This window comes from Mustela putorius, unplaced genomic scaffold (genome assembly GCF_011764305.1).
Source record: "Mustela putorius furo isolate JIRA1106 unplaced genomic scaffold, ASM1176430v1.1 tig00000228_pilon_pilon_pilon, whole genome shotgun sequence".
NCBI lineage: Eukaryota > Metazoa > Chordata > Mammalia > Carnivora > Mustelidae > Mustela > Mustela putorius.
The window spans coordinates 2836692-2849773 of NW_025421322.1; the positions used below are offsets into that span (position 1 = coordinate 2836692).

Sequence of the window (13082 nt, forward strand, 5' to 3'; positions counted from 1 at the left end):
AGGGAGCCTGCTTCCTTCTCTCACTCTCTATCTGCCTGCCTCTCTGCCTACTTGTGATCTCTGTCTGTCAAATAAATAAAATCTTTAAAAAAAAAAAAAAAAAGGGCGCCTGGGTGGCTCAGTGGGTTAAGCCGCTGCCTTCGGCTCAGGTCATGATCTCAGGGTCCTGGGATCGAGTTCCGCATCGGGCTCTCTGCTCAGCAGGGAGCCTGCTTCCTCCTCCTCTCTCTCTCTGCCTGCCTCTCTGCCTACTTGTGATCTCTCTCTGTCAAATAAATAAATAAAATCTTTAAAAAGTAAAAAAAAAAAAAAAAAAAAAAAAAAAGTCCAACTATATGGTATGTGTAAAGGGCTGTCATGAATACTAATTAAACTGGTCTAATTCACTGCTTTTGTCATGCGGCGTGTTACTTTCAGTGCCTTTCCATCTCAAGTTCAGTTTTTTTAAATTAAGCCTTTTATTTTGAGATAACTGTAGAGTGACAGGCACTTGTGAAAAATGATACAGAGAGATCCCCTGTGCTCTTTATCCAGCGTCCCCCAGTTGGTAACATCTTGAAGAACTTCAGTACAGTATTAGAACTAGGATATTGACATTAATGCAATCAAGGTACAGAAAACATTCCCATCCTGCAAGGACCCCTCATGTTGTCCTTTTTTATAGCCACCCTTTCTTTCCTCCTGTCACCAACCCCCTGGTAACCCCTGGCAACCAGTAATCTGTTTCCATCTGTATAATTTTATCATTTCAGGAATGTTCTATGAATAGAATAATACAGCATGAAACCTTTTCATACTGTTACTTTTTTCACTCAGCATAATTTTCTAGACACTCATCTAGACTGTTGTGTGTCATGAGTTGGTTCTTTTTTACTTCTTTTTTTACTTTTTTTTACTTTTTTACTTCGTGGTGGGATACACCTCATTTAACCATTCTGTTGAAGGACATCAGGATTGTTCTTAGCTTGGGGCTATTGTGAATAAAGCTGCTGTATACATTTGTGTACACGTTTTGGTGTGAACATTAAGTGTTCATTTTTCTGGGATAAGTAGCTAGGAGTACAGTCCCTGGGTTGTGTAATTGCTGCATATTTAGTGCATTTAAAAACTGCCAAACTGTTTCCCAGAGTGGTTATATCCCTTCACATTCCTGTTTACAAAAGAATGTGTGATCCTATTTCTCTGAATTCTTGCCAGCAGTTGTTGTTGCTGTTTTTTATTTGAGGTGTTGATAGGTGTGTAGTGAACTCATTGTGATTTTAATTTGCATTTCCTTAATGCCTGAATAGGTTGAACCATCTTTCCATGTGCTCCTTTGCCACCTGTCTGTCCTCTTTTCATGAAATATCTGTTCATATCTTTTACCCATTTTCTAATTGGATTGTTTGTTTACTATTGAGTTTTGAGTGTTCTCTAGGTAGTCTTAGACACAAGTCCTTCGTTGGATATATGGTTTGCAAATATTTTCTCCCATTTGGTAGCTTGTCATTCTCTTAACAGGGTTAAATTCAGTTTTATTGCAAATAGTTCTGCATTTAAACTCTGAAATAAAACAGTCACTTATCCGATGAGTTTTTGTTTTGTTTTGTTTTTAAGATTTTATTTGTTTATTTGACAGAGATATCACAAGTAGGCAGAGAGACAGGCAAAGAGAGAGGGAAGCAGGCTCCCCACTGAGCAGAGAGCCCAATGCGGGACTCGATCCCAGGACCCTGAGATCATGACCTGAGCCGAAGGCAGAGGCTTAACCCACTGAGCCACCCAGGCGCCCTTATCCAATGAGTTTTTAAAAACCAAGTCTTGCACAGCTCTCTAATTTACTGTGCAGGGAGGGATGAAAGATGTAAGGGAAAAAAGTGGTCTATCATAGACAATAAGAGAATGAAGTTCCATCTACTTTGTTCTTTTTAAATATGTAATTTTAGATTCATTTTATCATTAGATTCATAAGAATTATACAGTATTAATTCTTATTTAGCGTTTGGGAGATAAAGACTGAGCCTAATGAATGAAATTATGCCATAATTTGTGAATAAAGAAAACTAAACCAATTTGTTCACTTTAATACTTTCGCTTTTAACATCAGGTTTCAGATGATGATAAAGAAAAGGGAGAGGGAGCTCTTCCAACTGGGAAGTCGAAAAAGAAAAAAAAGAAAAAGAAGAAGCAAGGTGAAGATAACTCTCCTGCACAGGTATAGTATCAAAACGACAGATGTCATTTGCTAAGCACCTGCTGCTCAAATGTGAAAAGGTAATAGGTAGATACTAAGACTGTGTAGATGAAAGACACAATATAGGAGATAGGTTTACTTGAGTAGCATTCAAAAAGTCACAGAATGTTTTAAAGATTTTTTTGTATCCTATTGTAATAATAACTGTATTGCTCTAAAAAAAATCATACCATAGGTGTAGACCCAAAAGTAATAAATTAAATTAGATGCATTTTGGTTTATATTAAGGTGAAATGGAAAAAAAGGTACAATACTTATCACATACAGAAATGCCTTTTGAAAAACAAATTTAGCAAGTTAGAATTTTAGCTCAGTATAGCCATGTGGGTCACAAGTAGAGTGTCACTAACTCTGAGTTTGCTCTCCACTTTTAGCATCTTAGAATCTTCTGCTTGTTTGGCTTCTAACAGAAACTTTGAACGTATGTTACTCTTCCATTTTCCTTCCTTTTTTTTTCATGGCTCTCTCCTATTCGGAAATTTTTAAAATTACAGTATAGATGGAAACAAAGCTATTTTAATTGCAAACATACTAGATTACTAGAAGTATGCATGGGTTTCTCTTTGAAAGCAGCATCACCATTACATTACAAATTAGGAAAATCTTATTCCTTACCTATAGCCATGTGGCTAGTTATTTTTATTCCTTTAAATGTAGGAGATAGCCAGAATTCCTAGAGGATAGTCTACAGAGTAGTTTTCCTATTTATTGTTCTTTTCAGGAAAAGTTGCTGCATAAGACTTTTTAAGGAAATACAAATTGCATTCATTTTTTTGTTGAGGGAAGCACAGCCCCTTGTAAGTGACACTAATCCATTTTCAGTACTAGTTGTTTCTCACAGTAATAGTTGAGTGTTAAGGTTAACGTAACTGAGACCAATGGATGTGAAAATCTAAAACTATGTTTAGCCAAACTCTTCCTGGACTTCTGTGACTTAAATTACAGCCTTTACTAAGACTACTTTCTGGTTTGTGGATTAGGTGAGTTCCTTTTAAAAGCAATTTTGTGAGATAGATGTCATCTATATATTTCAACTTACTGGCAAAGGTCATTAACTTGTGGAAGTTCTTTCAGTATTCTGATACTCCTTTTTAAAATGTTTGATATGTCTTTAAAAATAACGGTGAGGGGGCACATGGGTGGCTCAGTCATTAAGCGTCTGCCTTTGGCTTAGGTCATGATCCCAAGGTCCTGGGATGGAGCGTCACATCAGGCTGCCTGCTTCGTGGGGGGCCCACTTTTCCCTCTCCCACTCCCCCTGCTTGTGTTCTCTCTCTCGCTGTGTCTCTCTCTGTCTAAATAAAATAATAAAACCTTAAAAAAATAACAGTGAATATGGGGGCGCCTGAGTGGCACAGCTGGTTAAGCATCTGACTCTTGGTTTTGGCTTCTGTCATAATCTCAGGTCGAGAGATTGAGCTCCGCATCCGGCTCTCTGCCGAGTCTGCTTAGAAACTCTCTCTTCCTCTCCCCCTCCCTCCGTCTCTCTCTCTCTCTCTCTCTCAAATCAATAAATCTTTTAAATAAATAAATAACAGTAGATATACAGGCTTTGGAGTCGGATCTCCATTCAAATTTCAGTTTTGCCATTTACTAGTTTTTGTTCGTTTGTTTTTCTTTGCACCAGTGGCTTAACTGTGGAGGTTGCTTAGAGAATTAAATGAGACATCTTGAAATTCTGTTGTCAGGTTCATAGAACATAGTATCCTATCTGTAATACATTTGGGAATTTGTTCTTTTTATTTTTTATTTTACTTTTTTTAAGATTATATTTATTTATTTGACAGAGAGAGAGTAATCACAGATAGGCAGAGAGGTAGGCCCGGGGCGGTGGCGGAGGTTGGTGAGCAGGTTCCCCACTGAGCAGAGTGGCTGATGCAGGCCTAGAAACCTGGACCTTGAGATCATGACCCTAGCCGAAGGCAGAGGCTTAAACTGAGCCCCCAGGCGCCCGGGAATTTGTTCTTTTTAGTTGAGTATGCATGTTTGGTGGGCGTCTTTACTGTTCAAGTATAGCTTAGTTTAAAACTAACCGATGTCCTCACATTAATTTTGTTCAGATTGCAAATCTTACATATGTGCTTCCAGAGCTACTCATTCCATTTAAATTCACAATAAAATTTCCATTACTGTTTAAACCCACTACCATCCTGAAGAAGTTTTATAAACTACCAGTACTGGTTAAAGACTTTCAAAGCTCATCCTAGCCATTTGTTCATGTGTGTGTGTTGACTAAAGAACAATACAACGAGCAATGATGGTCCTGTTTAATGTATTCTAGTTCATATTTGTTTCACATACCTAAACTTAAGTCCGAAGGCCTTGGGACACCTGGGTGGCTAAGTAGGTTAAGAGTCTGGCTGCAGCTCAGGTCATGATCCTAAGGTCCTGGGATAGGAGCCTGCTTCTCCCTCTCTCTCTGCCGCTCCCCCTGCTTGTGTTCTCTGTGTCTGTCTGTCTCTCTCTCTCTCAGTGTTAAATAAATAAAATATTTTTAAAAATAAAGTCTGAAGGCCTAAGAATGGAAATGGTAAAGCTTGGATAGGACCTTAGAAATTATCTAGGCACATTTTATTTTATAGTTGAGCAAAGAAATTAAGGTTCAGGGAAATGAAATGATTTGTCCTTGACAGTACACAGCTAGGCTACAGCAGCCCAGAACTGAAATGTACTTTCTGCTATGTCAGCCTCATTTATCTACAGATTATACTTATGTACAAATATTTTGTTCCTTGAAGAAGTCATTAAGTGAAATGTTATTTCTAAAGTCTTAGTTCAAGTATCACCTAATTCACTGTATATTTTGTCTAAAAGAAAAAAATTCTCGTTTATTTTGTTTGAATTGGTTTGTAAATTAGAATCGTTTACATTTGGGGATGGGAGTGTATTGGTTTTTAATTTCCAATTGATTTAAGTCCCTGGGGAGAGCAGGGATGATCACTGTTGTTCCAGATGTGCCTGTATATTTTAAATCTTTAAATGATTGTTGCTATATGCTCTGTTAAACTGTTTAGACAGTTACTGAAGTGAAATTAGTTTCTTGAAATATCTTCTGCACATTAATACTACAAACCAAATCGATTTTTAATTAGTAAAAAAAAGAGTGACTTATATCATATAATTGACTACTTTTCTCCATAGGACACAGAATTAGAAAAAGAGATTAGAGAAGAGCTTCCAATGAATACCTCTAAAGTCCGTCCAAAACAGGAAAAGACTTTTCCTTTGAAGACCATAAGCACTAGTGATCCAGCTGAAGCACTCATCAAAAATAGCCAGGTGATTTTTTGGTATTTAAGGAATAAAATTTTGATGAGAATTGTGCCCTAACTCCTCTATTTTATCAGAGCGCTAAATGCTAAGCATTGCTAATCACTAATAAAGTGCTGAGCATTTTAAATACACTAACTTAACCCTCATAACAACCCCATGAGAAAAGTAAGAGCTATCATATAAATGAGGTTGGAGAACTTAAATAACTTGTCCCAAGCTGCGTAACTATCAGTGGTGAAACCAGAACTACTAGAGTGTATTTTCTCCTACTAAATACCTAAACATACAGGGGATAGATTGCTTAGAGAAAATGTCACTGGTTGCATTTTCCTGAAATCCATCCTCTCAAATGTAACATTTGTTTAACAGGTTCTTGAAATATGTGCCATTGGTAAAAAATTTTGATGTGTCCGAAAGGACCATTTTACAAAAGGTCTAGGCCAGTGACACATAGTTCTTTAAAATTTAGGGGCGCCTGGGTGGCTCAGTGGGTTGAGCCACTGCCTTCGGCTTGGGTCGTGATCTCAGAGTCCTGGATCAAGTCCCACATCTGCTTCCCTCTCTCTCTCTCTCTCTCTGCCTGCCTCTCTACCTATGATCTTTCTGCCAAATAAATAAATAAAGTCTTTGGGGAAAAAAAATCTAATTTCTAAAAAGGTAAATTGCACAGAAATCTATGAAATCCTGCTAGAGTTGCATGGTTCATTTATATGCTCATTCAAAAAAATGTAGAGAACCCACTACATGCCACACAGTAATTGAGGTTTTGAGGATGTATCAGAGATCAAAGCAGATGAAAACAGTCTCTGCCTTTGTGGAGTGTACATATTTAATGAAACAGCTTCAGACCGGCCCCTGAGTTACAGGGGCATCTGGCTGACTCCGTTGGTAAACCATATGACTCTTGATCTCAGGATTGTGAGTTCAAGCCCCCCGGGGGGGTGTGGAGTTTACTTAAAAATAAAATCTTAAAAAATAATAATAATAAAAAGAACCTGAGTTACTAAATGAGGTAATTGGTAACAGTCTTGTGCTAAAATAAAATCTTAACCATACTTCCTATTTGTTTTTTATGCTTTTAATTCCCTAAGAGAAGAGTTCCCTTTTGAGATGTAAGGATGAGGTCTCAGTACATGCATAGGTTTAATTGTAGGGCTACAAAGAGTCATTTGACATTTTGATGTTTTATTTATCAAAGTAAGTCGTTTTCAGAAGCCATTTTGTAAAGACTGTTTTGAGTCCTTCTGTGATTTAACATAGATTAAGTGAAAGAATAGAGGGGAGAATACTGGAAATAAATACTAAAACTTTGGGGTATGAAATAAATATAGAGAGCACTAAGAAAGCTGAACCGAGCTAGACACATGGAGCTTCGGGGTACCTGAAATAGAAGGAAGGAATCCTTGTAATTACCTGCGTGCACACAGCTTCCTCCTCTCAGTTCCTTTTCCATTGAGCTTTCTTAACACCCAGAGAGCCTGAAGAACAAAGGGCAAGAGAAACATGACTTACCCTTGTTTACATATTCAATCATGATGGTAAGTAAGGCTAAGGATGAATTGATCTCATCTCCTCTTCTGTTACTACCTCAAGGCACTCCAGAGACTAGAGTTTCCATCCTTACCTCTCCTGACCATGCATTCACAGGCCTCATGGAGGCCTTTCTGCTTCCAGGTTGGAGAGGAGAAGCAGAGCATAAGAGTCTAGGCCCTCTGCATTATGATTTCACTACCAGACTAGATAAAACTCTGAAAATCTGGACCCAAGTTTTACTGCTTCTTTTAATGGTAGTAGCCCTAGTTTTGTCTGAGACCCATCACTTTCCATGGGTAGGAAATGGAAGCAATTGCTGCCCTGTTTGAGTTTGCCTTACCCTTCTAAAAGCAGAGAAGGAAGCATCATCTACTGGTAGTTCAGAAATTAGCTTTTTTTCTTTTTGTCTTCCACATGAAAAAGTTTTGAGGAATTAAGAGTTGGTAAGAAGTGCACAAAACATTGAATCACTAAAATAATATAAAATTGTTCTATTTGTAATGAAAAAGAAAAATGTAAAGGTTCATGAAAATGGAATTATTCATTCCTGTTTGAGATTCTGTAACATTTTTAATTTTATGCTTTCATCCATTTTTATCGCAACTTACATTGATGGCTACTGTAGGTAAAGATTTGTTTGTTTATGCCACTAGAGGGCAGGCATGAGTTGTAGTGCTTCGGCTGGTGAATTTGGAAACCGTTTAGTGTTTACTTGTTCCTGTGTTATTTAATTTTATTTGAAACTTTTTACAAAAGAACTGAAGATAATATTATTCCAAAATAGCCTATCAAGACTCTTCCACCTGCTATTCCTACCGAGCCATCTGTTATTTTATCAAAAAGTGATTCTGACAAGAGCTCTTCCCAAGTGCCACCAATACTACAAGAGACAGATAAATCCAAGTCAAATACTAAGCAAAATAGTGTGCCTCCTTCACAGAGTAAGTAATCCTCACTTCTGGTTCTTTTGTATGTTTTTGTACTGTTTGTAAGTCTTAATATCTTAGAAGTCTGAAATATTTAGATTTCTGATCTTAGAAGTCTGATCGATTAGTAGTCCGTCCTCCTTTGGCAAAGGCTAGATTCCCTGGAACCTTATGGACCTCAGCTTTGAGGGCCAGGGGACTGAAATCACTCTAAGCAAGAGGGGGTGGCCAGGGACAGAGATGGCAGAGGATTGGCTAGATCCTTTGTCCATCTGGTCCCTCCCTTTCTCCATGCGCATGTTCTTGGGACTGTGAATGGTTCTGAGCCCCTTTTCCCCCTCCTTTTCTCCCTTCAGCTACCTGCAGTGTCCATTTTGCCCATTTTTCGTTTTCATTACTTAGATTGAGCCGTATTAATGATGGGTTTTTTAGATCAAAACCAGTGAGATATCTTCCATGTGATAAACCAGTACAATACATTGGGATTCAAAGGAAGAGAGGATGGCAGCCATAGAGTAATCTACACAACATGTCTCTGGAACTTGAAAACTTAAACGTAAAGGTTGAAGCATTCTTAGTGGATTTCAAAGCACGTTTTCATTGATGCTGCTTTTGTATTTTTGAGACATAATAGTATTTACTACTGTTTTTTCTTTGTTTTTGTCCTTTTAGCCAAGTCTGAAACTAGCTGGGAATCTCCCAAACAAATAAAAAAGAAGAAAAAAGCCAGACGGGAAACGTGAATATATTTTTCCTGAATTGGACATGTGTTTACAAACACTGTCTGGAAGATTATGCTGTTTATGCAATAATTTGTGAACATGTACAGAGTTTTATATAAATTTAAACCAATTTTTAAAACAAAACTGTGAACACAACCACCGTAAAAATGGAATCAAAGGAAAGTTAATTTATGAAATTCAGAGGTCAGCAGAATATACTCCAGTGCTGGAAGACACTTGGGGAAAGTCTTTTCAATTGAACAAGAACGATCTTAATTTAAAAATACTATCCTGGTTTTACAGCAGTGCCCTGTTTACAACAGCTTGTGCCCTGTCTCATCTGCAGCTGAGGAATAAAGGATTCTGATTAGAGAGAGCTGCCTACGGGTGCGTAGGCAGCATCTGCAATCTTATGCACGGAACTTAAACCATTTGAATCTGTTTTATGCTTAAATCAAAGTGCTTTGATCAAGTGCATAATCTGCCATATCTTTACATATATGTTGGTAGTGATTTGTATTAAAGGAATCACAAGTGCAAATAAAAGGTCATTTATCATTTGTTAACTAAACTCATGGTTTAGTTTACAATTTTTAAAAAGTTCTTAATTAAAACATTGAACATGCAGTTGATGCTTGTATGGCTTATGAAGTTATTTTTGATAATCTTACATTACTTGAATTGTTCAAAGTTCAGTATATTTTAAATTAAGAAAGGTAAACTATATGTATTTGTTTTATACTTTGAAGATTCAGACTCACAAATAATGCTCTTGTTTAGAATTTGGAAACTTCCAGGCCAAGTCCAACTTAACATTTCTCCCTTTCCCTAGCAGTTTCTTTTTTCCAGCGTCAACTCTTCTCTTCATTGCTAATACTTCTTCGACTTTAAAAATGAAACCTTTCACAAATTAGTCATACAGACAGAACTTTGAGTATATGATGGAGAATGAAAAACTAGAGTCAGACAGCTTTAATTGACATTGTCAAGACCTCCAGTTATCAGGAATACATTTTTTTACTGCCTTAACCAATAGTGCGTAGAATATGCATCAATTTCTTGAGGGGGATTCGTGTTTTTATAAGAATTTTCATGTAATTATTGCAATCGTGGTCAAATAAGGAACGTTTTCTGCTTGAAACTATTGATTTAAATGACGTGTGAGATGTTTCACCATTTTCAGGCACTGTGTAATTCTATTGTAATAAACTGGCAGGTATCTTTGTAACTATAAATAGTGCATGCTCAGCCATGTACACTGTAAATAGTCTTTACCAAACGTGTTTGACAAGGACCATAATTAACATCACTTAGTGAATTGTGATAAAGAAAAAAAGCCATGATTTATTTGATGTGATTGGCTTGTTTTTACGTGGCGCCAAGAATGAAACTGTTGAACAGCTGTAACCAATGGTACTGATCTGTCCATCCAATCTTGTCTTTATTAGATCTGATTGTGGTTTGATAGTATTGCATCATCACACTAGGAAAGCTGAAGAAACACAATGGTTTTAGTAACTGCTGAAGACTGGCCTTATTAACGGACAGCTTTCCTAACAAGCGATTAGTAACTTCTATCAGGTGTTACCATCTGTTTCAGGAACAGGGCAGTATGTTTACATGTCAGAAGTCTTGTTTCATTCTATGAGATTTCTAAATTGATTTGTTTAAATAAATTCAGCAAACAGATAGCATTGTGTTTATTTGCTTCAATATTGGGGTAAATAAGCTCAACTGCCAGGAATGCATTTCTTCAAATGACTTTATTCTGTGAGCTTTACATAGATACTTCCTAACTAGATCCAAGGATTCCTGAAGTTGCCAGCACTTTGTAAAGGTGTCACAGAGGAGAATTTGAGAAGGAGTCTGTATAATTTTAGAATGTGCCAAAAGATCTATGCTCAGAAAAATCAGTTGAACTCTCTCAACTCTACCTCACCATTTCTTTGTCTTAGAATTTTGTTGGCTGTGTCAGACATTGGACTTCCTTTCTCTGGCTTCGTATCTCCCCGACAGCCACCTATAGCGGGTGTTAGAGACGCTGTCTTGTGAGGAGAGAGCTGGTGTGGAGATGGAGGAGGGCGTGGCCAAGCGGGTGCATCCATGTGGAGATGCCGCTGGCTCTCCTCTCCTGCTCCAGAGCGAGGACAAGAATTTTATGTTTTAAGAGATGGCAGCTATGAGTGATAAAAGGAATTTTCTTTCACGTGCATGAGATGAAAACTCTTGCACAATTAAAGTATCATTGTTCATTGCTCTTTACCTGTTCCAGATCTTTATATGGCATTAAATCAGTTTCTGGGTCTGAACACAGGAACTGTTCTCCATCGTCCACCTCAAAAGGCACCAAAATGAAGGTAGCAATTCAGGGAGGAGGGGGAAAGGGAGGAGCCTATTGTCCTTTGGTGACTTACATTAGATGCTCCCCACACCGTCAGCAGGGAGGTAACTGATCCCTTTGCGCTTTGTCAGGCCTGAAGGGGGAACCTTGTACTGATTAGCAAAGGAGGGCTCCTCAGAGAACCTGCTTAGAAATCTCCCTAATCCTGACCTGTCTCGCATGCTTACTGAAAATCCTTCCCTATCCTGGAGCGGGGGTTTAGGATTTCCCTAGACTAGAATCCTACCTATGTACCCCAGACTGAGCAAAACAATAGTTGAGAGAGTCCAAAAAAAAAAAAAAAAAGTGTTGAAATAAAATGTCGTTAATGTAATTTACCATGTTTACTTTGTGCATGCATTTTGGGGGTGGGGGGAGCAGTGGAAATAATTTATCCAAATCTAATGGTATTATTTCACAAGCTAATCCAGTTTGTATTTGGGTTAAAAATAATTGAAGGGCAATATTTAACTACAGAGTTTAGTTTTTCTTAATTAAAAACAGTCTTCTATTAACGTATGAAATATCTTTCAAAATTGAGAATTTAGGTGTAAGATGTCTAAGAGATAGATGTCTTAAGACTTTTCTGTAAACTCCTTGCACAAACTGGAATTACTTTCCAAAAGACTTAGGGAATGCAAATATGTTATTTGTAAAATGCATTGAGTATTGTAAATAAAAAAATCATTTCTGTTTTGTTTAAATTGCTCGTTATAGTTCTCTTATGGGAAGGGACTTAAGTCATTTTGCATCTTAAGCTAGTCTAAAGGCAATTAGTTTGTGATGTTCTTGATGCTTCTTTCGAAAACCATAGATGCATTTGCAGGCTTTACCAGTGGAAAGTCATTTGGAGTTCAGCACCTCGTACAATAGCCATTCGTGGCGCATGATGTTCTCCGTGGGAACCTGCTTCCACTTGACGTCATCTTAGCAGCGGACAGAACCGCCACCAGGTGCAGTGTTTAACTTGCATCAGCTTTTTAGGTTAAAGAAATGAGACTCAAATCTGGCACTATTTATTAGTGTCCCCAAACAGTAGTGACTTAAACAAGATAGAAGTTTTATTTCTTGTGCAGGTAAAAGTCGGGAAGGTGGTCTGGGGCTGCTCTAATACCACAGGGTCAGGAATCCAGGTCCTCTGGACTGCAGCCCGCCCTCCCCACGGTCAACACACGGCTTCTATGCCGAGGTTGCAGATAGCTAGCTGCTCAGCGGGAAATCTGTTGGCATTTCTGGCCCCTGCCTCTAAGAACACTTTTCAAAAGTTCCGCCATGTAAGCTTATCAACTCAAACTTAGTCACGCGATCTTACTAACTACAAAGAGAACAGGAAATCCTAGTCTTCGTTCTGGCTGTCGTGGGCCAGTGAGTCCTGAAACCAGGATTCGGTCTGGAGGAAGCAGTGGGGTGGACAGTGAGCCCAGCTGGCGGTCCCCTTCACAGGGTTGGACGTTCGCTTCGTTTACCCTGCACCCAGGCGTCCTTTCTGAGGTCAGGTTGTAGTGTTCCCAGCAAAGCGGAAATTTTGAAATCTCAAGATACTGCTCAAGAGCAGCAGCAAGGAATGTTCAGACTTACATGCAATATAGCCTTCTGGAAGAAATTCCTGCCATCCCATGGACTGCTTTAAACTCTAGAGACAGGCTGACAGAAACTCAATAGCCTGCTGTCATGCCTGTCCTGCAAGTATCAGTTACAAGTTTCCTTAGAAAAATTGCCCTGCTGTATAAAGTAATCTTTAAAAAATAAGCCTTACGATTCTTTCTAAATGCTCTTAATAGGAGAAGGATTTCTAACTCAGCATCAAGACAGGAAGTACATTGTGACATGTTTGCTATTAATAGTTACAGTACTGAGATTTATAAATAGGCTAACTGAAGAAAAAATTAAGCAGATTCAAGGTCTTCCCCATGATAATGGCATTCTTACTTGTATATGTATGCTTTTTTTATTTATTGTATCAAAACATTCTAAGTGAATATATGTAACATGTACATAAGTTATAAAGCATAATA

The 13082-nt window shown here is 38.0% G+C and overlaps 1 protein-coding gene across 7 annotated transcripts in view; it reads left to right on the top strand.

The window, feature by feature from the left end:
• MTDH (metadherin) overlaps positions 1–11771 on the top strand; it is a 59714-nt gene extending 47943 nt beyond the window's left edge. For 6 of the 7 annotated variants that reach the window (XM_045077964.1, XM_045077968.1, XM_004768512.3 and 3 more), the window contains 4 exons: positions 2087–2194; positions 5375–5512; positions 7824–7980; positions 8638–11771. In XM_045077964.1, the coding sequence (XP_044933899.1) occupies positions 2087–2194; positions 5375–5512; positions 7824–7980; positions 8638–8708 (474 nt within the window). In that variant the 3' untranslated portion in view covers positions 8709–11771. The remainder of the gene's footprint in view (positions 1–2086; positions 2195–5374; positions 5513–7823; positions 7981–8637) is intronic. The other variant, XM_045077966.1, reaches the window with a different exon arrangement.
• The last annotated feature ends 1311 nt before the right edge of the window (positions 11772–13082 follow it).